General features: G+C 52.5%; 1 protein-coding gene across 3 annotated transcripts in view; it reads left to right on the top strand.

The window, feature by feature from the left end:
• Positions 1 to 20,633, top strand: part of CELF5 (CUGBP Elav-like family member 5) — a 57,532-nt gene extending 36,899 nt beyond the window's left edge. For 2 of the 3 annotated variants that reach the window (XM_073323824.1, XM_073323825.1), the window contains exons 4-13: positions 6,429 to 6,557; positions 7,032 to 7,111; positions 8,280 to 8,426; positions 15,045 to 15,189; positions 15,610 to 15,756; positions 16,137 to 16,199; positions 16,290 to 16,373; positions 17,656 to 17,799; positions 19,019 to 19,182; positions 20,547 to 20,633. In XM_073323824.1, the coding sequence (XP_073179925.1) occupies positions 6,429 to 6,557; positions 7,032 to 7,111; positions 8,280 to 8,426; positions 15,045 to 15,189; positions 15,610 to 15,756; positions 16,137 to 16,199; positions 16,290 to 16,373; positions 17,656 to 17,799; positions 19,019 to 19,146 (1,067 nt within the window). In that variant the 3' untranslated portion in view covers positions 19,147 to 19,182; positions 20,547 to 20,633. The remainder of the gene's footprint in view (positions 1 to 6,428; positions 6,558 to 7,031; positions 7,112 to 8,279; positions 8,427 to 15,044; positions 15,190 to 15,609; positions 15,757 to 16,136; positions 16,200 to 16,289; positions 16,374 to 17,655; positions 17,800 to 19,018; positions 19,183 to 20,546) is intronic. The other variant, XM_073323826.1, reaches the window with a different exon arrangement.
• The last annotated feature ends 3,105 nt before the right edge of the window (positions 20,634 to 23,738 follow it).

Raw genomic sequence — 23,738 nt, 5'->3', positions numbered from 1 at the left:
TGAGTGATTTGTATGGGTTAGATTAGTGTATTCGGATGGGAGTTACTGCAAAGATGATGTTATTAAACCTCTACAGAACACATCTTCCAGGCAGTCACTTGGAGCTTGAGAAAGGAAAGGCACTTTTCCAGAGTTGCAAGGGCTAGTGCAGGGGGGAAGCTTGTCGTCGGGGCAGGAGGCAGGGCTTTCTTGGGAAGCAGTCCAAAGCTGTGGCATGAATTCCCCAGGAATTAGGGGTCATCATAAACCTCCCCACCTTGCACTCCACGTGGCCAGCACCGCATGCCTCTCTGACCTGCCTGCTCTGACATTCAGCAGCACCCTGTGCATTTCAAAACAACCCCCTGCCCCTGCCCCCGCCCCCACCCCTAAAGCAAGCCATCCTCTGCACACCCAGTTCTCCCCCTGGGGAGAGGATGAGAGAGAGAGAACAAACCACATGTGACAGATGTGAGTCATGGTGCTTAATGCACTGCTGGAAGGTGCTCCAATGCCGCGGTGGTGATGAGGGCGGCATAAAAACCTGTACAGAATGGCGTGGCTGGGGAGGGGTTAAAGGGGGCTGGGTGAGAAATTGAGCTGGGTGAAATCAAGCTGCTGATAATCTGTCTGGGGAAGTTGGAAAGGAACGCTGTCTAGGGAGAGATGAGAAAGATTGGGAGCGAAGGATGAGCTAGAGCAGAGCTAGAAGGGGAGAAGAGAGAATAAATTGCAGGACCAGGAAAAAATAAATGAAAAAGGGAAGGAATAAAATGGGAAGAGTGAGAAGAAGGGAGCAAGAGGAAGAGGAAAGAAACGGTAAAGGGAAAGAGGGTCAGAGGAGAAGGGAAATGCTAATGGGACCGAGACAGGGAGGCCGGAGCAGGGGAAAAATAATCAGCAATTTACATGAGTTTGAGGGATTTTAGAAAATAATAGTAATGATGATGATGATGATGAAGAAGAAAAGGACAAAAGCCAGGCCTGGGGCAGCTTTAAAACCATCATCGCAGTAAATTAACCACCCGGATGGAGCTGGGGAAGGAACGCCCTGTTCTCTGCCTCATGTGGCTCAGAGACTGCCGCCCCCCGTGGCCTGTGGGGGATACCTGGGATTAGGCCTGTCCCCTGAATCCCACCACTGCTGGGGGCAAGGAGCTGAGAGGAGGGCCCTGAATGAGAGGGGGCACCCTGGTCCCTCTTTGGCAACTGCCATCACCTGGTCCTTTGCAAGGCAGGGATTGTGGGTTTTCACTTCCCAGCCCCTTCCCCACCCGCCTCCGCTCCCAGCCCAGCGGAAGGGGCCGGCTTGATTTCCCATGAGCCACGAACGCTCTGCTGCTCTGAGCTGATAGTGATTGCTCACCCGAGCCCATTAGCACTGTATTAGTGATGAGGAAGCTCCCTGCGTTCCCAATGAGATTTATCGTGGGAACCATCCCATCCGTAACGGGCTGCACAAGGGGGTCGCCTCCTTCTCCCACAGCCATCCTTGCTCTTCTCCCCCCCCCGCCCCCGCCAACAGCTGTTTGGCCAGATGACCTAATTCCACTGGGTTTTAAACAGGAGCAGCATCCCCTGCTGTTTCTCCCTCTAATGGCTGAACCGTTCAGCCTTAAAACCCTCCAGTGTTCCTCATCATCGCTCCATCAGAAATCCACTCCGTGCTAGGCCCCTCCTCGTGCCCTCCCTTCCCCAACCTGCCTGAACGACGGCCTGCCCGAGAATGGGTTTCCATGGGAACTCAAACTCCAACAGTCGGGGATAAGAGACAATTTTCGTGGTTGCTGGACAACCTGGGAAATTACTGATCAGAGGGTGAAAAAGAAGAGCTGGAAAGAAGGTGGAGAAAGTGAGGGGGGGAGCCCTATGTGGCTGAGAAAGAGGGAGACCTGCAGCTTGGCTTGCAATAGCTCCACAGGCCAGGGCAATAATGCAGCAGCCTCAATGCTTCAGATCCAGGGGACTGTTCTAACCACTGCAAGATGCCAGGGGCTCCTGGTGGCTTGGCCAGCTGTAGAACTGTGGGCGGTGCAAGCTCAGCCACTGATGCTCAGCTTCAAAGTGCTTGCTGACGCCCCCATAATAGGAAGGGACTAGGAGCCAGGTGAGGAGTTTGGGGAACGAGCTGCAGCTTTTACCAGGAAAATGCAATCACGAACATTAGCTGCGACTTTGGGGCTGGGCGTTGGGCAGCAAGGGGGAGTGAGAGGTTTGCTTTAATCATTAAAATATTTTTAATTAAAGCGACGGCATCGAAATAAAAGTCTTCCATGTTGTTAACCTACCATTGTTAACAGAAAAGGATTAAAGGGGGAAAATATTTATTTCTCTCTCCTTCCCCAAGTTTGCGTATTGGACAGCACTGAGTGAAAATTACTATAAAATTTCCCATGTATCGTCCTTTGTCAGTTTCCCCTGTTGCAATATTGCCAATTCCCAGCATTCATAAGTTAGGCTCCAAAAAAAAAAAAAAAGAAGTTGAGATTGTTTTATTTGCTTTCTGATGTTTGGGTCTTTAAGGGTTCATGTTTTCAAGCTTTATGCCACAACTAGGAGGGATAGAAGCTTACATTAAAAAAAAAAATGAAAGCAAGATTCACACATAACCACAGGACTCCAAGAGATGGAGATTTCAGAAATGCCCCCAGCAAATATTGCAAGACTTGTGATAAAATTGAGAGAGAGGGAAACATTCGGTGTTGTTTGTGTGGGACTTTTCTGCAGTGACAAGAGAAAGAGGAACATTTATTTAAAGAAAACAACAGGAAATTGTGATAGTGAAAACATAACAAAATATCCAGGGGGCTCAAGGGGCTGGTGGAGAACCTGAAACGACTTGCAATTGATTTTTAAAACTGACCGCTTTCAAGTTGATGGTGTTCCCTTTTGACACACGTCCAACGCTAGTTAGTGCCTCATGGTTCCAAAGGAATATCGCTTTGCCCAGGATCATTCTCGCTGGGACAATTGCAACCAACAGGCATTTGTATTGAAATATGGGACAGGCCCAAAAGGGAACAGTTTATCTGAAATCCTCACTCCCTTTCCCCATTCGTTCCCCGCTCCCTGGACAAACAGAATCCCACTTTGGATAAAATTAGATTCAGATCCAAACGGCCAATCATCTTGCAAAAGCAAATCCCAACCCAATTCTCCTTCGCCGGCAATTTTTAAATCACAATTGGATGTTTTTCTGGAAGATCTGCTCTCGTTCAACAGGAAGTATTGGGGGACGTGTTATACGGGGGGGAGAGGGGCGGGGGGTGTCAGACTAGATGATCACAATGGTCCCTTCTGGCCTGGGAATCTATGAACCTAACACATTTAAAAAAAAAATATAAATCTCCTCCCCAGTTGCTGCCCCATCCCATTCTGACCATCTCTGGGCACGAAGCATAGCTTGGTGGGCAGGAATTGGGACTGGTCAGTAGTCTGCTGTACTGGGTGTCTGAGGAATGTATTGAAAGGGATTCCAGCAGGTCAATTTTGTCTCAAAGTTTAGGTGTTTTACACCCAGACTTTTTATAGTGTCTCAGATCAATAGAAATATTTCCCTGATATTTTCCCCCGGTCGATCCAGCACGGATGTGTTTTTAAAGAAGATCTGCCCTGCAGTGTTTGCAACCCGGACACTGCAGCGTTAATACACGTGCATGAGACCCTGAACATTTCCATTGTTTGTTAAACTCTGTTCATTTTATTACCTCATCCTCAACACCCCACTTGTTTGTTTTGTCCACCTGTTGCTTCCTGACTAGCACCTAGCTTGTGAGCTGTCTGGGGCAGGGGCTGTCTTCCTTCTTAGTTGGCTGTACAGCACCTTGCACCATGGGGTCCTGATTCTGGACTAGGGTTGCTAGGAGTTGCCGTGATACAAATAATAAATACTCACAATAAGATGAACTTGACTAGCCACTCCAAAGTGAAACTGTCCCATTTATTTTCATTGTCCAAGGGCAGAGAGGAGGGTAAAACGGTGACAAGCAAATGGAAATGTTTAAAACTCCGTGCAGATCTAAGAAGCTGGAGTGTTGCAAACAGCATTAGTCAGGAACCTTTGTCTTAAAAAAAATGGGGCTGTCTTAGAATCATAGAATCATAGAATATCAGGGTTGGAAGGGACCCCTGAAGGTCATCTAGTCCAACCCCCTGCTCGAAGCAGGACCAATTCCCAGTTAAATCATCCCAGCCAGGGCTTTGTCAAGCCTGACCTTAAAAACCTCTAAGGAAGGAGATTCTACCACCTCCCTAGGTAACGCATTCCAGTGTTTCACCACCCTCTTAGTGAAAAAGTTTTTCCTAATATCCAATCTAAACCTCCCCCACTGCAACTTGAGACCATTACTCCTCGTTCTGTCATCTGCTACCATTGAAAACAGTCTAGAGCCATCCTCTTTGGAACCCCCTTTCAGGTAGTTGAAAGCAGCTATCAAATCCCCCCTCATTCTTCTCTTCTGCAGGCTAAACAATCCCAGCTCCCTCAGCCTCTCCTCATAAGTCATGTGTTCTAGACCCCTAATCATTTTTGTTGCCCTTCGCTGGACTCTCTCCAATTTATCCACATCCTTCTTGTAGTGTGGGGCCCAAAACTGGACACAGTACTCCAGATGAGGCCTCACCAATGTTGAATGTCTTCTCTGGTCATCCACCCTGTTGGAAATCAAGAGCCAGACCCGTGACTTTTAACCCTTTCAATCAAGTTGATCAGAGGGCAGCTTGTCCCATGAAAATACCTTGACGTTGAATGAGACCTGTGTGTTTGTGTGAGTGAATGCATTTGTGTGCCCACAGCTGTACATCTGTCTCCGTACGGCAGGAGTGCGTATCTGTCTGCACGTCTCTCTCTCTGGAAACGTGGCTCTGAGAGCATCCGCGGAGTCACCGTGCGACGCATGTTGCCGGGCATGCATGAGCCTGTGTGTGGTCACGTCCATTATTTATGGGTGTGCGCATGTGTCTCCCAATGCGCTCTTGTGTAAGTGTGTGCCGGCACGTGTGGGCCCTCCCCTCACGTGTCCCCATGTGTGCGCATGAGTGTGTGGTGGGGGGGAACAGAGCACTGGGTTACCTAGATGGGGAGCCACTTTCTAAGCCGGTGGGTGCTGCCCACAGCGTGAAAGCCTCCCCCACCCTTGCCCCCCTGTGCTATTGTAGCTTGCAGACCCGTTGTTTTTCAGGTCACTGCACTCTCAAGCAGATAGCAGCCTCCTCGCTATTTTCCCTGACACACGTCACATTCAATTGGTTTGGTTTGAAGCCAGCCCCTCTGATCCTGTCACTAACAATAAGGAACCCTCCCTCGCTGCTCCTCCTAAACCTCATCCTGACACAGTCATTCCCTGCGGGGCGTTTCTCCTATGCATGTTCCAGGGGCCGTATTTAGCCGTTTCGGTGACACGACCCCTCTGCGGGATGGGGGTCAGGATCATCTCTGGGGTCAGGCCCTGTGAGTAACCAGCTGGTGTGATCCAGAGACCAGAGCTCCACGCTGCCAACGCAACCAGATGCCATGTTTCTCGCCGGCCTAATGACACCCGGCTGTAAGACGTTAACATCGGCGCCTGGACTTCGGGCCGGATCGGGGGCCGTTTTGTGGGGGGTGATGGAGAAGGGAGTAGGGCGGGGTGGGAGCAGGAAGAAGGCACCCCGTTGTTGTCATCACTTCTGCTCCCCCCACATCCACATACACTCTCCCAGAGTAAACTTGAATTGAGCTTTTCCCTTACAATTAAATAATCTAAAGCGACTAGCTGCCTAACGTGAATGTAGCCATGTGCCTTTCATCCGCCCTGGGCCAGAGTGTGCTAAGCTCTCAAGCCATGCCCTGTGGACAGTGGGAGGGAGGGAGGGGAGGGGATCTTCATACTCCCTCTGCCCCCCCCCATCTTCCTGGCATGAGTGCCAACCCTTTGGCAACATTTCTAGAGTGCGGGAGACTGGGAGCCAGGACACCTGGGTTCTTTTTCTGTCTCAAGATGCAGGAGAGGGGTCTAGTGGTTAAAGTCTGTGTGGGCTGGGAGCTACAGCTAGTCCCTCCCTCATCGTGAGAGCCAGGAAACTAGAAGTCAGGGCTCCTGGGTTCCATTCCCTACCTCTGCCATAGACCCGCTGGGCAAATCATGTTTCCTCACCTGTCATGTGGGGAGGATAATTCGTACCTTGCAGGGGGTGGGCCTGTGAGGTTTCACTCTTTAACATCCGCAGTGTGCTTTGAGATCCTCCGATGGAAGGAGCTAAGGAAACGCAAAGAGTTATTAACCCTTAGGGGACTGGATCCCTGCTTGGTGTAACAGGAACCTCATTGGATTGATGTCCGGGATGAATTGTGGCCCAAAGAAAGTAACTTACCTGCCCGTGTGGTACATGCCCAAGGCCAGATGCCCCGTGCCCTTGTCCTCGGAGCCGCGAGACTCACAGAAGGTTGATGTTTCTGTGTTTGCCCCTAGGGGACAGGAAGCTGTTTGTGGGGATGTTAAATAAGCAGCAGTCTGAGGATGACGTGCTCCGGCTCTTTGAACCATTTGGGGTCATTGACGAATGTACCGTGCTCCGGGGACCTGATGGCAACAGTAAAGGTGCGAGCCTCCTCTGTCTGTCATGCCTGCTCCACAGGTAGGACTCTGCCCTGCTGTCTCTGCGCGCTGGGGTGTGCCCAACTCAACCCCTGAGCTGGGCGGGTCTGTATGTCAGGGCTGTTTCCCTGCCAAAGACGGAGGGTGGCAGGCAGGAGGAGAGGCCTGCTTTGGAGAGGGGGAACATGGCTTGAGGCGAGTCCCGGGGTCGGCAGACATTGATGTGCCCAGCTGTCTGCCTGAATCAGCTGGAGCACCTGCCAAGCCATCCTGCCTGCTTCCATCTGTCCTCCTGGCCCTGGCCCTGGAATGCTTTGTAGGGATCAGCCTGAGCAGCAGGATCCGGATCTCAGATTCTGGGACTGTTCAGATCCAGCCTCGGGCCCGCTCCCCAGTACGCAGGTGGCGCCTGGCTCCCGGCCTCCCTCGCGGGTTTGCTCTCACCTGCAGTCTCCCTTGCTCTCTGTCCCTCTCCAGGCTGTGCCTTTGTAAAGTTCTCGTCTCACACAGAGGCTCAAGCAGCAATCCACGCACTGCACGGCAGCCAGACGATGCCTGTGAGTATGAGTCCAAGGTACCCGTCACACCCCCTGCTCCCCATCTCTGTTCAAGTGACCACTCCCCATCCATCTGTGGCTGGGAACCCCCATCACCGCGCAGCAGAGCAACAAGCACGTGCGTGTGTTGTGTCCTGTGTGGCTGGGACTGCATGGGAGTGTGTGTTACTGCTCTGCCTACACGTTCAGTTGTGTGTGCCCAGTGCATCCCGTCATCCTGACTATCTTAGGCAGGGGTGGCGGTCGTGGTGCGTGTTTGCCGCGGTAGGTCTGACTGTGAGCAGACAGGGCAGGGCGTGTGTGTGTATTTGGGCTCCTATAGGCATGTGGCTGTGTGTGACCCGATGTGCCGCCTCGTTACCCGGATGTTAGAGTTTGCAATTGTGTATCTGTGATTGGTTTGGGGTTGGTGTGATTAGGGGTGCCCGGGGACAGAGTACATCTGTATCTACCTACCTCTACATATGGCGGTGTGCTTGCCCTGTTGTCTGCCTTTCCGTCACCCGGGGGTGGGGGGAGGGGTGTAGAAAGGAGTGTGCGATTGTGTCCAGAGTGGGTGTGACTGTGAGTATTCTGGGGTGTGGTGTGCATGGGTGTACATGCTTTGTACATGCTTGGGGGTGGGAAGCAACATCTGTCCTGAGTGCCGGAGCGATGGCTGCCGTAAAGTTGTGCATTCTCTCTCCGTGTCACCCCGGGTATTGTGGGACTTTGCATTGCTATTCTAGGATGCATGTGTCACTTACTTGCCTGCATACACAGTTGTGTGTATGTGCCTTGTACGTCAGTGCTGTACCGGTGCCTTCCTGTCACCTCACTGCCAGTGCCTGCGGCCGTGTGTCGTGTAGGTGTGAGGACAGCCGGATGCTCAGCGCTGCACCTGCAGCTGGGCGCCCTTGTACACCCCTCCTGCAGCCACTGTGTTTTCTTGTGTGCATGTCTGTAGCTGTGTCCACCAGCTTGTGTGTCTGGGCAGGGCTCCCCCTAGCTCTTGGGTTCAGATCTCAGCCTGAGCCTTTCACTCTGACATTTGCTGCTCTGCTGACACTCCTCCTCTCTTCCGCTCTGTCCTGCCTCTCCCGCCAACGCCGCCCGATGCCCTCACTGCTGTGCTCTTCTCTCTCTCTCTGTCTCTGTCTCTCTCTCTGTCTCCTCTCTCTGTGCCTAGGGTGCCTCCTCCAGTCTAGTCGTGAAGTTTGCTGACACCGATAAGGAGAGGACTCTACGTCGGATGCAGCAAATGGTGGGGCAGCTGGGGATTTTCACTCCGTCTCTCACCTTGCCGTTCAGCCCATACAGCGCGTACGCGCAGGCTGTGAGTATCGCGGGGCCCTATCGCCGTGGCGTGACACGACGGAGACCAGGGCTGGCGGAGACCAACCAGCTCCCGGAGCGGTCAGCTGTGGTCTCCTGGGTTCCCTTCCTAGCCTGTCGTGCTAGGTGTGCTGCAGGGCCTGAGAGAGACACACAATCCAGCCCTGGTGCGTTTCTCCTAGTGGGTGTGACTGGTTGGCCGACGGGCCCCCGGGAGAGGTCTGGTCTCATTTCTGAGCGGAGACGTGTTGCTTCGGTACGGTGCTGGCTGCAGCTAGTGGACCGGTTGAAGTGTCTGGGAGTCCTGAGAGACAGTCCAAGCGTGCCCTGGTGTAGTTCTCTCGTAGGGTCTGTCTATGCTGCAGTTCCAGGCTACCCCGCGCTGACGGGCGTGCTGTCGCTTCACTGCTCCGGGACCCAGCCTAGCTAGATTAAATCTTATCCTGGAGAAGTCAGCTCAAGCTGCAATCACACCCCGGGGTTGCAGTGTAGACATTCCCTAGGTTTGCGGGGCTGTTTGGATGCCTGGGACTTGTCCCCTGGATATGCAGTCTTCGAGTTGTGATGTATTTCTCTAGTATCCGGTAGTGTCCCTGGGTTGGGTGTATTGCTCTCTTAGCCCTTGGGAATGATTGTGCCCCAGTGCATTGTGAGTCCTAGCAATCCGGGTCTTCGCGGGTTTCTCTCTTAGCTTTTGCTGCAGTGCTCAGGAAAATCCTAGCATCTAGTCCAACACAGTTGGATCTGGAGTGTTTCTCTCTTTGCTGGCGTGATCACGTGGCCTAACATGACTAGGAGAGTCCTCAGATTGAGGAGCACATACCTGGCTCTGCTATATTTCTCTCCTTGCTGGTTGTGCCTGGGATAGACTCATAAGAACATAAGAACAGCCCTACGGGGTCAGACGAAGGGTCAGTCTAGCCCAGTATCCTGTCTTCCAACAGTGGCCAGGGCCAGGTGCCCCAGAGGGAATGAACAGAACAGATAATCATCAAGTAATCCATCCCCTGTCTCTCATTCCCAGCTTCTGGCAAACAGAGGCTAGGGACACCATTCCTGCCCATCCTGGCTAATAGTCATTGATGGACCTATCCTCCATGAACTTATCTAGTTCTTTTTTGAACCCTGTTATGGTCTTGGCCTTCACAACATCCTCTGGCAAGGAGTTCCACAGGTTGACTGTGCATTGGGTGAAGAAATACTTCCTTTTGTTTGTTTTAAACCTGCTGCCTATTAATTTCATTTAGTGACCCCTAGTTCTTGTGTTATGAGAAGTAGTAAACAACACTTCCTCATCTACTTTCTCTACACCAGTCATGATTTTATAGACCTCAATCATATCTCCCCTGAGCCGTCTCTTTTCCAAGCTGAAAAGTCCCAGTCTTATTAATCTCTCCTCATACAGAAGCCGTTCTATACCCCTAATAATTTTTGTTGTCCTTTTCTGAACCTTTTCCAATTCCAATACCTCTTTTTTGAGATGGGACGACCACATCTGCATGCAGAATTCAAGATGTGGGTGTACCATTGATTTATATAGAGGCAACATGATATTTTTTGTCCTACTGTCTATATCTTTCTTAATGATTCCCAGCATGCTGTTCGCTTTTGTGATTGCCACTGCACATTGAGTGGATGTTTTCAGACTCAAGACCTAATACTGTACGGGGTCTCAGGTCTTTGGCTGCAGACCAGGGCTACCAGAGCAAAAGGCTGTTGTCCAAGAGCTGCGTGATGGCGGTACTGTTATTTTCAGTGGGATCTGGGCCATTCTCAGAGGCAGGATTTGAAGCCTGAGGGACCAATGGTCCCATCTGATGATGCAAATCCTACCTTCCTGTGAAGCATCCAACTCTGGTTGGTTATTTTCATCTTCAGGTCAGCTGACCACCTCATGTAAGATAGAAAGGCCCAGAGAGACTACATATGTCTCCACTGTCATAAAAAACCCACAGCGCCACGTCTCAGAGCCCGGCACAATTGACTGAGGCTTGTGGAGTTTGGGCTGCCGGACTACAAATTGCAGTGCAGATGTTTGGTCTTAGGTTGGAGCCTGGGCTCTGGAACCCAGCCCCCCCGTGGGGTTTCAAATCCAAGCCCAAATGTCCACCCTGCCCTGCAGCCCGAGTCCCATGAGCCTGAGTCAGCTGACCCAGGTCTTCTACTGCAGTGTAGATGTCCCCTCCGTGACTTGCTCAAGGCTACGCTGGAGCAAAAAATTTAACCCAGGCCTCCTGAATCCCAGGGTAGAGTCATCCTTCTGACTGCCCACTTGGGAGCGGAGTGAGAGAGTTTGTACCCACGGGTGCCCCTTTCACTTTGGACTTAGGTGCAACCTTCATTCAGTCTCCTTTGACCCATGGATCCCTCCCTGCCATGCACACGAGGGAAGAACACTGTCTGAGTTTGGAGGGAGGAAAAGCTGCCTAGACCTAACCCCAATTGATGTCAGTCGTTTACGTGGATCTCATGTCAAAGGATCCCAAATTGTACCCGCGTGGGACTCACTCCTCCCCCTCCCCCAAACGCAGCCACCTGTGCCCGGGAATACGGCAGCCGTTGAATGGGGCGCCCAAGGAGGCGGGGCAGGATGCGAGGAAGAACACCATCCGTGTCAAACTGGATCTGCAGTGGGGAGTTCAGGGAGCCAGCACGTGAGTGAGCTGGGCCTTGGCCAGGATTGGCTCATGGACGATTCTCATGGAAAACGATTGCAGGACCTATAACGACCTTGGTGTTACGTGCCATTCAAATGACGACTCCTCCTCCTCTCACCAGCACCCTGCTGCTGGGACACGGGTTCAGTAAGGACCTGGACGGGACAGTGCCTTGTCCTGAGCTACCAGCATCGCCTTCTCCAGCACCCTAGAGTTTGCTTCAAGCTCCCCCATCCAACTACTGGCCACCCTTGTTCTAGTTTAGCTGTAACAAGATCCTAGCCAAGGGGCCAGCATTGGCGCAGTGGGGCTTTTGTCCATGCTAGTTTCTGGTTTGTGTGTTAGGCTGTGGGGCAGGCAGGGGCGGGGGTGGAGGGAGGTCATGGTGTGAGAGGTCTTTGACTTTAGTCTTGGCCTTCATCTTCTCTTTCACTCTTGACTGGCCCTGCCTCCCACTCCTTCTCCTTGACTTCATTCCTGGCCTTTTCCTCCTTGACTCTTGGCTTGGCCTGCTTTCCTTCCCTTTGGCTTTACACTCATCCTTCCCCTTTCTCTTCTCTTTGACTGTGGCCCAGCCCTGGGCCTTTAATCTTGGATTGCTGCTTGCCTTGGACCTTAGGCTTGTCCTGATCTTTGGCTTTTCCTCTCTCTGGAGGTTTGGGTCCTGGCCTGTTCTCGCCCTCACTGCATCAGGGTGTCGCGAGTCTCTGCAGTGGTCACCCTTTGAAGCACCCCGCATCGTATGCGGAAGGGGTGGTAGTGGGGAGGGATTTGCTAGCAGGGTCCTTGTAGAAGTATTCCGAATGTTAATCCAGTGGGCAGCCTCAAGTGGCAGGGCTTGTGCTGAGTTAGAGCTCGGCTGATCTCTGGAATGGCTACAGGTTTTTCCAGGGCAGCCCTGATGTGGAAGACTTGACACTTGCAGCTGCCCCTGGCCAAGTGGACGCCGTTATTAGAATGTATCAGTGCGGCAAGTGATGGGGGCACTGCATGATCCCAAGGGAACCTCTTTTGATCTGTTTGCTCCATAATACGCTGGCAGTCTGTTGCCAGCTTGTGACTCGCTGGGTCTCTGGGCCGAAGCGATCAGACGGGTTAGAACAATGGGGATGGGAATCCCCTACATAGGGCAGAGAAGGAAAACAGTTGTGACCCTGCGTAAGGACCATGAGTGGTTAAGACTTTGGCTTAACATCGCCTCCCAAAGACAGCAGCGCCACATAGCACCAACCTGGGGTATTGGTTTGATACCCTCTCTTGTTCTACCTACTGAGATAGCCACGACACTCCCAACCCTGACTTGCCTGGCCTAGGAGGTCTCCCAGTCCAGTAACCACAAGGCTTATCCCTGCTTTGCTTAGAAGTGGGAGCCACTGGAAGAACCACACGTGTGGGAATAGTGACAACCCAGACTCATAGGCAGACAAGCAGCTTCTTCCAGGGAGTGTCCATGTGGCGTTCCAGACAGCGGCTCGGTGGTCTTTCCATTAGCATGTCAAGGGATCTGCACAGAGGTCCTGGGGTGGTAGCCATGGTGCAGGAGTTCGCTCTCCTCACCTGTGGCATTCCCTTTGGGGTGGGAGGGTGTGGCAATCAAATGACACCCTCTTTCCCACTAATACTGCGCCCTGCACGGATAAGCGACACGGGTGATGTGACTCCCACTGCGGGGTGCAGGCACCTTCAGGGAAGAGAATTTTCTGCCCAGAAGCCAAAACACTTTATTGATTCCCCTTCCACCCTCCGTAGATCTCATGGGAGCTACAAAGCTAGGTTTACTTGGTCCAACCTGAGCACAGGGGCTGGGTTAGATGACCCTCGAGGTCCCTTCCAGCCCAACATGTCTGTGATTCCATGATTCTCCCACCCATCCCACTGCTGCCCTGCTGAGCTGAAAACTGCTCCAGCATGCCTTGCTCGTGCCACCATAAAGAGACATTAACGCCACAACTTTGCCAACTCCTATTTTGACTCAACAGCAGTGATTGGATGAAGTGCCCAAGCTAGATTTATCTGTCTAGGAGCTACCAGTCCCTTGACTCTAGAACTCACTGCTTCGGTCCCCTGTGTTTGCTGATCTCTGGGCCACATTGGTTGCAAAGGCCCTGTATATGCTCAGTCTTATTAAGGGGTGAGTTAATTTGATGCAGTATCCATTAGAGTTGAGAAGAGACAGGAGGGGAGTGCATATAAGGGGATTCTCTATTGAGGCTTCTGGACACAGACAGACCTTGGGGTTCTCTCTGGCTCATTAGCACCCAGCCTGGGCACCTTGGATCCTCACAAAAAGGTCTTCCTCCCTGCAAATGTCACACAATTTACTCACTGTCATTCTTGCCTGTGCGAAACGATGGTGTCCGTTGCTATCACAGGGTTATAAAGGGGCTGGATAATTTGGTGGTCATTAATAACTTTTGCAGCTATTTGCGCTAAGATCTACGTAATCAAATCTCATGCTTCAGAGCATCAACAGATGCTGGTTGTAGGCCGCTGGGGTCAGGAAGAATTTTCCCTTCCTCCCCCTCCCCTCCCCCAATGTGCATCACTGCCTAGTTATCCAGGTGCATTATCAGGGCAAGGCGGTTTGCCTTCCTCTGAGGCACCAGGTGGAGGCTGCTTCTGGAGGCAAAATTGCTCTGATTTTGTATGGCAAAGTCTGTGATGTGATCTTAGCACCAGCGAGTACTGTGTGGTGTTAGTGTGGAGTCTAAAAGGGATTGCATGTGTCTGAGAAAAATACCAATGTATAACAGCCAGCTCCTGGCAATGGGCAGGGTGTGAGGGGAGCGATCACACAGAGCTGCCTAGTGGAATTCCCATCCTTTGAGCTATTGAAAACCATACTGGACCCTACACTAAGGAATACTTCCTAGAGAGCAGTCTTGCACTGGTCCACTGGTGGGAGAGGGCTGGGAGGAAATGCCTTACTAGTCCTTTAGTATCTCTAACTTGTCTGGTTCATTTATAAGGTCTCCCTTCATGAGTAGAAGACAAGGTTGGGAGGAGGAGCATGGGGTGGAGGCAGTTCTGTTGCCACAACGCATCGAAGTGCCTGTGGGCTTCTCTTGTAATGAGCTGGCGAATATGTATGCGGTACCGCTGCCCTTTGTGGAACAGAATCAGAGCTTTTCAACTGTGTGTCATTGACCCCATACTGCTAACAGTGATTCTCCTTTAGCTCAAACTCTAGGAACCCATGTTTTCAGAACAGGAGGATCCTCAAGTTCTAGCCTTGCTGCTGCCATGAGGGGTCATGGTGTGCAGCCCAGAAATGGCCCAGGAGGCCGTGGATTTGTTACAGTACTAGAGAGATGGGCTGGGGCGGTGATGGGGGCGTTGTTATGAGCTGGGTCTGGCTGAGACTGAAGTTTGGGAGCTCAGTCGAGGCCAGGGTTTGGGTCAGACATTGACATAAACCTCTTCGGAGCGGCTCTTCCCAGGAGCTTGTCCGGCCACGTCCCAGCCCAGCTGCAGGGAATCGGCTCCTTCCTCTGTTGAATCAGACCCACGAACAAATCCACTGGTGCCAATTTGGGGTTGAAGCTCAGAGGGGTTTGGCTGCGAGGTTGTGTTTGTGGTGCCTTGCTGGCCTGGAGCTGTCCCTGCAGGAGCCGTCGCCCAGGTGAGTATCCGGGGTGCAAGGATGGCCAGTGCTCCCTTTGCTGCTCCTCGCCCCATCGCAAGGGAGGGCCTCGCCAGCCAGGCTGCTCCCACCCTTAGCAACCCTCTGAGCTCGAGAATTTGGGGTGGATTGTTGGAATCTGGCGCCCCCTCGTGGCTGGTGGGAGATGAAACCTGCCTATCAGATCCTGTGGCTGAGTTAGTAGCTGGGGTGGGGTTAGCATGTGGGCGCTGTGTGAACGGGTCGGGGTCTGGCCCTGGAGCCCGGGGCTGAGTAACTTACTAGCACCAAGGACCCTGGCACCAAGGCTGAAAGGACATCTCTTTGCTTCATTTCACAGCTGATGCAGCAGCAGACAACGGTTCTCTCCACGTCTCATGGCAGCTACCTGAGTCCAGGCGTCACCTTTTCCCCATGCCATATCCAGCAGATCGGCGCGGTCAGTCTAAACGGGCTACCAGCCACCCCTATTGCCCCAACCTCAGGTAGGTGCCCATCACACTCAGCTCTGAGTAGAGCAGAGTTACTATTATTATTATTTACCCACGTAGTGTTTAGGTAACAACCAAGAACGGTGCCCCATTGGGCTAGGCAACAGAGCAGTAGCCTATGCCTGGCTTGCAGAGCTCCAGGGCTGCGAGCTTCTTTACAGCAGTGCCCTACCAATGCTATTTAGGCCTGTGGCATTGTGTACCTATTCCCCATGGCACTGCCCTGTCTAGTGCAGCTGAGGCTCCAGCAGGGGACTGGGAGACCTCTCAAGGTCTCTCCTGGTCCGGTGGTTCTAGGGCTGTGAGCTTCTTTGCAGCAGTGCCAGCCGGAAGAGGATAATGAATCGCTGTGCAGAGTCATTGGTGGGTTGTGGAGGCCAAGCTAATGTGGGATTTGTTTGCCTTTTCCCTCAGGGTTACACTCACCTCCTCTCCTGGGCACAGCTGCAGTTCCAGGGCTGGTAGCGCCAATCACAAACGGGTTCACTGGGGTGGTGCCTTTCCCAAGTAGCCACCCCACCTTGGAGACAGTTTACGCCAACGGCCTTGTGCCCTACCCAGGTACGGTGGAAGGGGAGGACCTTTGATTGCCATCTTCCTGGCTCGTACGGCCAGATGATCCGATCAACTCCACCATCTCCCCAATGAAATGCTGTGGCTCTTGTTCCGTTATGTGTTCTCTCTCCCCCCGCTACCCATCCCTGCTTGTTCTAGGTCTCTCTCTCTCACCCTCTCTGTGTCCGGGCTTAGCCACACGTCACAAGCCAGAGACCTCGGGGAGCCAGAACTAGTAACCTTCCCTGGCTTCCCAAACAAGGAGTTTCTCATAGCTCCTGGCAGCAGCTCTGGGTCCCTTGGGCTTGCGGCAGAGTCAGGGAGCGCATATGTAGCTCTCCCAGGATTCCCTTTTCATTCCTTTCTCTTTCTCTCCCTCGCTCCAGCTCAGAGCCCCTCGGTGGCAGAGACCTTGCACCCAGCCTTTACCGGGGTTCAGCAGTATGCAGGTACCTGTCCCCTTTCACGGCCCTCCCCTAGACTTCCCTTGTGTTCACGTTCCGTTGGATAACTGGTTTGTTACGTCTCGTTGACCACAGCCATGTATCCGACCACGACCATCACCCCGATAGCCCAGACCATCCCCCAGCCACATCCCATCCTGCAGCAGCAGCAGCGAGAAGGTGAGGACTTGGGAGAACGGGAAGCTCCGGTCTGGGGGCTGATGCTCTGACGCTCGTGAGATTCCCTTGGGGGAGCTGAGCCTTGTGGGCTCTGACCTCCCCCGTGGAGGGTGAACAGGCACCACACAGTGCTCTGGAGAGGCCCAGCACATGAGCCATGGCTTGGCTTCAAAGCTGGCAGCGTTGGTGCCGCCAAACCACGTCAATTGCACAAGCCCCCTTCTGGGGTCGTCCCCAGTCACACAGTGGAAGTCAGCAGAAAGCCTGGATCAGGTCCTTGATGAGTGGGGAGAGAGAGGGAAGAGGAGTTTAACCCTTTGCACTCCATCGGTCATCGAACACCCCCAAAGAAGACTCCCAAAGCAGTCTCTGCACTTCTTGGACTTTCCGGGCCCCCAGCCTGGGGATTTGTTTCTCATCCTGTCACTTGCAATCATGTGACCCGAAAGGGATGAGGATATCGTTATCACCCCGCACTGGGTGCACAGTTAGTGGTCTGCCCTGCTGTGCCAAGGTTTGATGCCTGAGACTGGCATGCATAGCTGGCCCAGCATGGGGGGAGAGCCCCGGCATCGCTCTGCAGTGGCTCCTCCTGGCTGGTCTGGGAGGAGCGTTGGTGGATTCCCTTGGCCATCCCTGCTCAGTGCAGCAGGCTCCATCGAGGGCCTGGCTCACGGCTTTAATCAGCAGGTTTGTAATCTGTAGGCTGCCTGGGACCAGTGGCTGAGTTGGCAGTGCCGGCTCAGCCCTTCCCTGGGTGTATTCAGCGCAATCTTTGAGGTTTACCATGTGGTCATCTTTCAGCTGGGACTTCAAATCCAAGGTCCAGACCGCGACGATGAATCCCCAGGGCTCTCAACCCAGCGGCTTCCACCAGTGCTAAGTTCATGCAAATGGAACAAACCCATCAGTGCCCAGGCTCTGGCACATCACTGAAGGGGACTGTCCAGTGTCACTGGGGAGAACCGGGGGCTGTGATACCTAAAGTTGCTCTACACAATCCTGCAGTCATATGTTGTTCCCAGGGCCCTGCTGGGATAAGTAGTTCTCAAACTGTGGCTGTGGGGGCAGCCCCTGAGCGCCCCCCCCCCGCCCACCCTTCTGATCCAGAGCTTAGCAGACAGTGAGAACCGAGCTGTAGGGACGTTTGGGAGGGGGAGGTGGCCTATCAGAGGTTCTCTTACAAAGCTGTTCTCTGAGCTGAGCCCGTTTCTTTCCCCTTTTCCTCGGGGGCTTTGCACACTTGTGTGTCCCATCCTCCCCTCCCCGTCCCTGACTGCAGGTCCGGAAGGCTGCAACCTCTTCATCTACCACCTTCCTCAGGAGTTTGGAGACAACGAGCTGATGCAAATGTTCCTGCCCTTTGGCAACATTATCTCCTCCAAGGTGTTCATGGACCGAGCCACCAACCAGAGCAAGTGCTTTGGTGAGCAAGCCCCTTTCCTGCAGCCACAGGGTGCGCTGGGGGGGCGGAGCGGGGCAAGGCTGGGTGAGCCAGCAGTCACCTGGGGGACAAGGTGGGAAGGGGATGAACTCCCCTGGGGCCCGGCACGTGGTGATCCAGAGGCGTTTGGGGCCCCCGAAGTCTCTGCCCCTGGCTCTGGGTGGAGTGGAGGCCACAGCGGAAGTGTGAGAGAGTAGCTCAGCAACGTGTGTGTGTACATGTGTGCACGCCAATGCGGACTGGGGCTGTGTATAGACTGGCTGTGTGTGTGTGTACACACCAAGGGATATATGTGTATGGCCTTGTGGATGTGTCTGTGTATATGCAAGGTGATATGGGAGTGCAGGTGTGTATCTATAAGGAGTCAATGTGGGGGGGGGGGTCCATGCTATCAGTGTAGGTACTTACATGTCCCCCGCCCCCCCCAGCAATATGTCAGCACACCAGCCTAGAGGAGACAGGGCACGGTTAGTTTATAGGGGCTTGTTTCGGTCGCTATGTTTATCGGTGTTTGTGTGTGAGTGTGAACTGGCCGGGGCCGGGGGGGCGTTCTGCTGCTGTGCGTGCGCAGAATTTATGGCGGGGAGGCTGGGACTCGCCCTGACTGTGGCTCGGCGTATGGTGACATCTGGGGGTTTCTCTCCTCTCTGCTGGGGGCAGATGTCACCGTCTAGGCCCAGCTCCTGCGCCCGTTGGGTCTGCTGCCCTCACCAGCCTCCTGCTTCTGCTCAGCAGCGTCCGTGGAACTCGGGGATCATGGCTGCCGGGCGTGAGGTTTCTCTCGGCCAGCAGAGGCTGAGCCTATGGACTAGCAGGGCAGAAACCTGGACCTGGACTCTGTAGTCAATGGGGAGCCCATGCAGAGTGGAACCCGGGGTGCGCACCAGGCAGGCTGCTGCCTTTTTCCCCAGCTGAAGCCTTTTCTCAAGGCATGCGGCCTCATTCCTAGATAGCCTGAATTTCAACAGTCGGGCCTGGAGCGCGCAAAGGTGCCGATCACTGTGGCAGAGCCTAAATCTAGTAGCCCGGGATGCAGCCTTTCAGCCAGGCGCAGCTGGAAGGGGGATGTTTTCCACTGGCCGGGCTACCCTAGGGTGGATGGATTTGGGCCAGCGCACCCCACCAGTTCTGGTCAGACGCGGGGGCATTAGATCTGTGGGAAACTGCGACACTCTCCATCCCCCCGGTCTTTGTCCTGCAGGTTTTGTGAGCTTCGACAACCCGTCCAGTGCCCAGACTGCCATCCAGGCCATGAACGGCTTCCAGGTTGGAATGAAGAGGTTGAAGGTTCAATTAAAACGGCCCAAGGACGCCAGCCACCCCTACTGACAGCGTGCGAAGCCAGGAGTCAGTGCTGCAGCACAGGTAAAGCATCAGACCTCCCAGCTCCTGCTCCTCCACCCAGGTCCACCTCCACCGCGGCCCTGTGATTCTGCTGCTGAGAGATCGGTGCCAGAAGCATGTGAACCAGCTCTCAGTTGTTCGGCAGCCCCAGTTCATCCTGACTGCCCTGCCATAGAGCTGGGTATGAACCCCGAGAGATTGTTTTCAGGTGGTGCGCGTGACATGGGCTTAGACTACGGCACAGTCTCCCCAGGTAAGTGGTGGAAGCCACAACACTTGGGTCATTTAAAAATGGCCTGAAGCATTGACTGAAGGGAACAATCCAGCTGTGTGGAGTAGACGGGACCAAGGGTTCTTATGTCCTAATACAGCCAGCAAGACAAAGAGCTTCACAGAATCATAGAATATCAGGGTTGGAAGGGACCTCAGGAGGTCATCTAGTCCAACCCCCTGCTCAAAGCAGGACCAATCCCCAACTAAATCATCCATCTCTGCTTTCTGTGGACACTGGGGCAATACACTGGGTTAGGAACAGGGAGCTGGGGTGAAGCACCATTTCTGCTGTTTAGTTTGGACGTGGTTTGAACGTCTGTGGTGACAGCTTGTTTTTCTCTTTTGGCTACCCTAGGATGGAGGGGTTTTGCTAGCTAGGGCCCTGGTGGGAGGGTTTGGAGCACTGTGGAGTTTGCTTGGCATCAGGGACCCAGCGAATGCTGGTTTTTGCAGCCGTTCCCATGTGAGAAACCCTTCTCCCCTGGGACGCTGCAGTAGGAACTCGAGGGACGCCGCAGCTTCAGCAGGGACATGATTAGCGGATGATGGACGTCAGCCACCACTCACGCCTGGCCGTCCTCTCATACTGGGTTTGGTAATTGCTTCGGCTGCCAGCACAGAGGCGTCCACTTGCACTAGTGTTACTGCACCATGCGGGGCTGTCCCTCTCCAACACTCGAGCCATATGTGTCTACTAGGTTGGGGCGATCGGTTTAACCCCCATCACAGAGCATGTTCCGGGCACTTCGTGCTGCCACAGGACTGAAGGCAATGGAGCCCTGTCTACGCTGGCAGCCAAACCGGTTCTCAGCCCGGCGTCAGCCGTACTCCCTCAGTGTGGGTCTAGACCATGTATGAAGGCTTATGAGTCCGGTACAGCCTTTCAGCTAATGAAGCTGTCCCTTCACAGGGATCCAGTGGTGTTGGGTTCAGTGCCTTCAGAGGGCGCTGAGCTGAGGGAAGGCTGGAGGGGTGGGGAGATCTGCAGCTGACCCCTAATAACATGGGGTCACGTTCCTCCAATGGAGAGGAAGGATACATTTGAGCAAGGGCAACGAGAAGCCTTGGTGTTAACCTAGCGCCTCCTAACCTCCCACCCTCTTTTCATGCAGGCAAAGGAACCGTCCAGAGGAAGAAGAATTTCTGCTTCAAACTGATTTCAGGAGAGGCCAGTAAATTTAAGAACTCTTTTGACACCGCCCCTTTCCGTCCCACCCCGCCCCCTACCCCGAAAACATGATGCTCCGAAGAGAAGAGACACTTTGGAAGGCTTGACATCGGCCCAGCTGCTGCCGCCACCACCATTACTGGGGGAGGAAGGGGCCAGAGAAGTAGACACTCCTGGGGACCAGGCTGCCTTCTGCTCGGGATAGGCGTGGAGTGCCGTGGACCAAGAAAACACAATTGTTGCGTCTCTAGGTCACCACAGCAACTCACGGGATTTTGGCTTTCACCCTTTCATATATAAATATAAATATATATATAATATATATATATATACAGTCTCTATTTTTTTTTAACGTAAATCACAGGACCAAACTTTTCCATTCAGAGACTCCCTCCTCCTCACCTCCAGAGGGGTTAGGGTTACTGCTGGGACAGCGCCTCCTCTACGGGGACTGCACAAGGGCCTGGACACTGTCAGAGAATGTGGCCACGGGGAGATCCTCTCTCCACTTGGTATTAGCAAGCGGTGAGGAGAGAGCGAACTATATACCTCCAGGAATGGGGCAAGGCCAACTCAAGATTCACTCACCCATCAACCTTAGCACCAGCTTGGTTAAGGATATTGAGAGCTCTCAGTCTTACTCCTTAGAGGGCTTCTGCAGACCAGGCCACTGGAATTTGGCTCTGAAGCCCGTCTTGAGCACTCCTGGAATGGGAAATAAGCTACCTTTACCCTTCATCTCCGGCAACAGCAGACCTTCCCCGTGCTCAGCAAAGAACCCTTGACTTTCATCGTTCTCCATGGCAACAGGGAATTTTCCCAACCTATCAAAGGCGAGCGCTGTAATCCTACAGCAGAGAGATGGAAGCCTGAAATGGCCTCCACGTTCCGGCTAGAACATAGAGCTGTTTATCAAGCGTTAGCATTTCCAAACCAAACATTCCATTGGCGATGATGTTTACTCCAGTTGATGACCTCTTAGCCCCTCCGCAAGGCTTTTCAGAGCAAATGCACGGAGGATAACATTGTAAAAGAGGTTGTTTTGTTTTTTTCAGCATTCCCCCCCCACCATCCAAGGACAAATTATACAGTATGCAGCATATATAGATAGATATAGATATAGATATAGATACACTTAAGCACAGAACCCAGGTCCGAGTTTGGTTAATTGGAGCTCCCCTAAAGTAGGGATCGTACGGACAAGCAGCATCCATTTAACAACTTGAAACAGTCCCTTTAAGGTTCTACCAAAATAAGTTTAAGCAAAAGAAAAAAACAACTTCTGAACAACTATTCCAGAGTTTGATAATGTGCGAAGAACATTCCTGTGCGTGTCTGCGTGTGTTTGTGTGTGTCTGCGTGTGTTTAAACAACATCAGCAGAGGGTTGGTGGGGAAAGACCGATGTAGCAGTTTTAGAGGAGAGCTCTGAGGACTAAGTTTCTCTTGGGACCTTTATAATCTGTCGTCATTCTCCAGATTCCCATGTGCCGAAGTTCCCCATGCTCTTTAAGAAGGTACGTTTGTGGCTCTTCACCAACCCGCGCTGTCTGATTCTGAGAGCACATGAGAGAAAGGATGAAGTGTTGAAAGCTTGTGCGTTTCTATCGTCCATGTTTACTGATTGTAAATACCATTTTTATACTTAACATCTATTATGTACGTGATTTGTACGATGTTCTTTATTTCTGCTACAAGTGATTTCATGAAGTTTGAACTTTAATCAAATTTTGAACAAAAAAAATTACCAACAAACAACAAAACGGAAAAAAAAAAAAAAAGGACTTTGGAAATTTTAGGTTGAGCTGGTTTGAACTAAGTGTCTAAGATCAGTTTCTTCCCTCACAGTTACCAATGTGACCGATCCGGTGTTGCAGGTGAGATTCAAGCTATGTCTTAATGTCAAACTCCTCGCTCTGGTTGAAAGAATCTGAAATTTATTTAATAAAAGTTTTACTTGTTAAGTAACTGGTTTTTGGCTGTTGGTTGTGTCCAAATGGTTTGACGACAGACAGGATGGCACCAGATTAATAAAGCATTTAAATACAGGCTTAAGTCCATCCCGATGGAAAATCAGCAGCAAATCAGTTGGGATACATCTGCACTGCAGCTGGGAGATGTGATTCCCTCAGCTCAGGTAGCTGTACCCACGTTAGCTTTAATTGAGCTAGTGCACTAAAGACAGCAGCATGGCCATGGCAGCAGGAGTGTTGTGATGTGGGCAAGCCACCAAAGCACCTACCTAGGACCTCAGACAGGCTCACACTTGAGCTGCTAGCCCAAGCCACCAGGGCCACTCTGCTGTTTTTAGCACACTCACTTGATCAAAGCTAGCGCATGTGTGTCGCCCCAAGCTGGGTTTTACGTCAGCCAGCTGCAGGGGCACGATACCCTTAAGCACCCGGCTACAGTCAAGCATGTACTTAAGGTCCCTCTCTATTCAGCAAGACCTGGAGAATTGGAAATGAACAGAAAGTAGGGTCCAACTTGGGCTGTATGCCAGCAAATTTCCTTATAAACAGGCATCCCTAAAGGGCAGTAGCTCTCTAGGATGTTCGATGGCACCATCCCCATAATGTCTGCATGCTGCCCCAGCACCTCTCACTGTATTGGTGCCCCCAGCCCTGGTGAATGCTGGAGGACCGGGAGTGGCAGCATTTGTGTTTCAGAGCTGGGGACATGGAGAAAAGGACCTGAACTGCCTCTGAAACCCAACCGCATCACACATGCCCCAGTGAAGCAGAACCGGGCCAGGCTCAGTGACCTACACAATTAGCTACATCAGCTAAAAGGCTAATGGGCTGTTCTTTAAGCCACTGTCTTCTCTCACTCATTTAATTTGTTAGTTACAAAGTAAGGCTGTTTTATTTTTAACTGTGATTATTTCCCAGAGCAGTTCTGTACATAAAATGGACCAGCCCTTTAGGACTCAAACTCGAAGATGGCCCATCTATTAACTTAGACCAGAATATCTGAGCATGGCAAGAGAGAGAGAGAGAGGGGAAAAAAGCAATTTCAACCCTCCTCTGATCTGTAGCGTAAGGTAAGCGGGCCTGTGGTCAGACCAGGGCAGCAGGATCTTGTGTTCGCTATTAGTTCAGCCCGGTGTGTTGCATGTTTGTTTCAATTTCCTCTTC

Source organism: Lepidochelys kempii, chromosome 25 (assembly GCF_965140265.1).
Source record: "Lepidochelys kempii isolate rLepKem1 chromosome 25, rLepKem1.hap2, whole genome shotgun sequence".
Classification (NCBI taxonomy): domain Eukaryota; kingdom Metazoa; phylum Chordata; order Testudines; family Cheloniidae; genus Lepidochelys; species Lepidochelys kempii.
The sequence above is the reverse complement of the archived record's forward strand: the minus strand, read 5'-3'. Positions and strand labels throughout refer to the sequence as shown.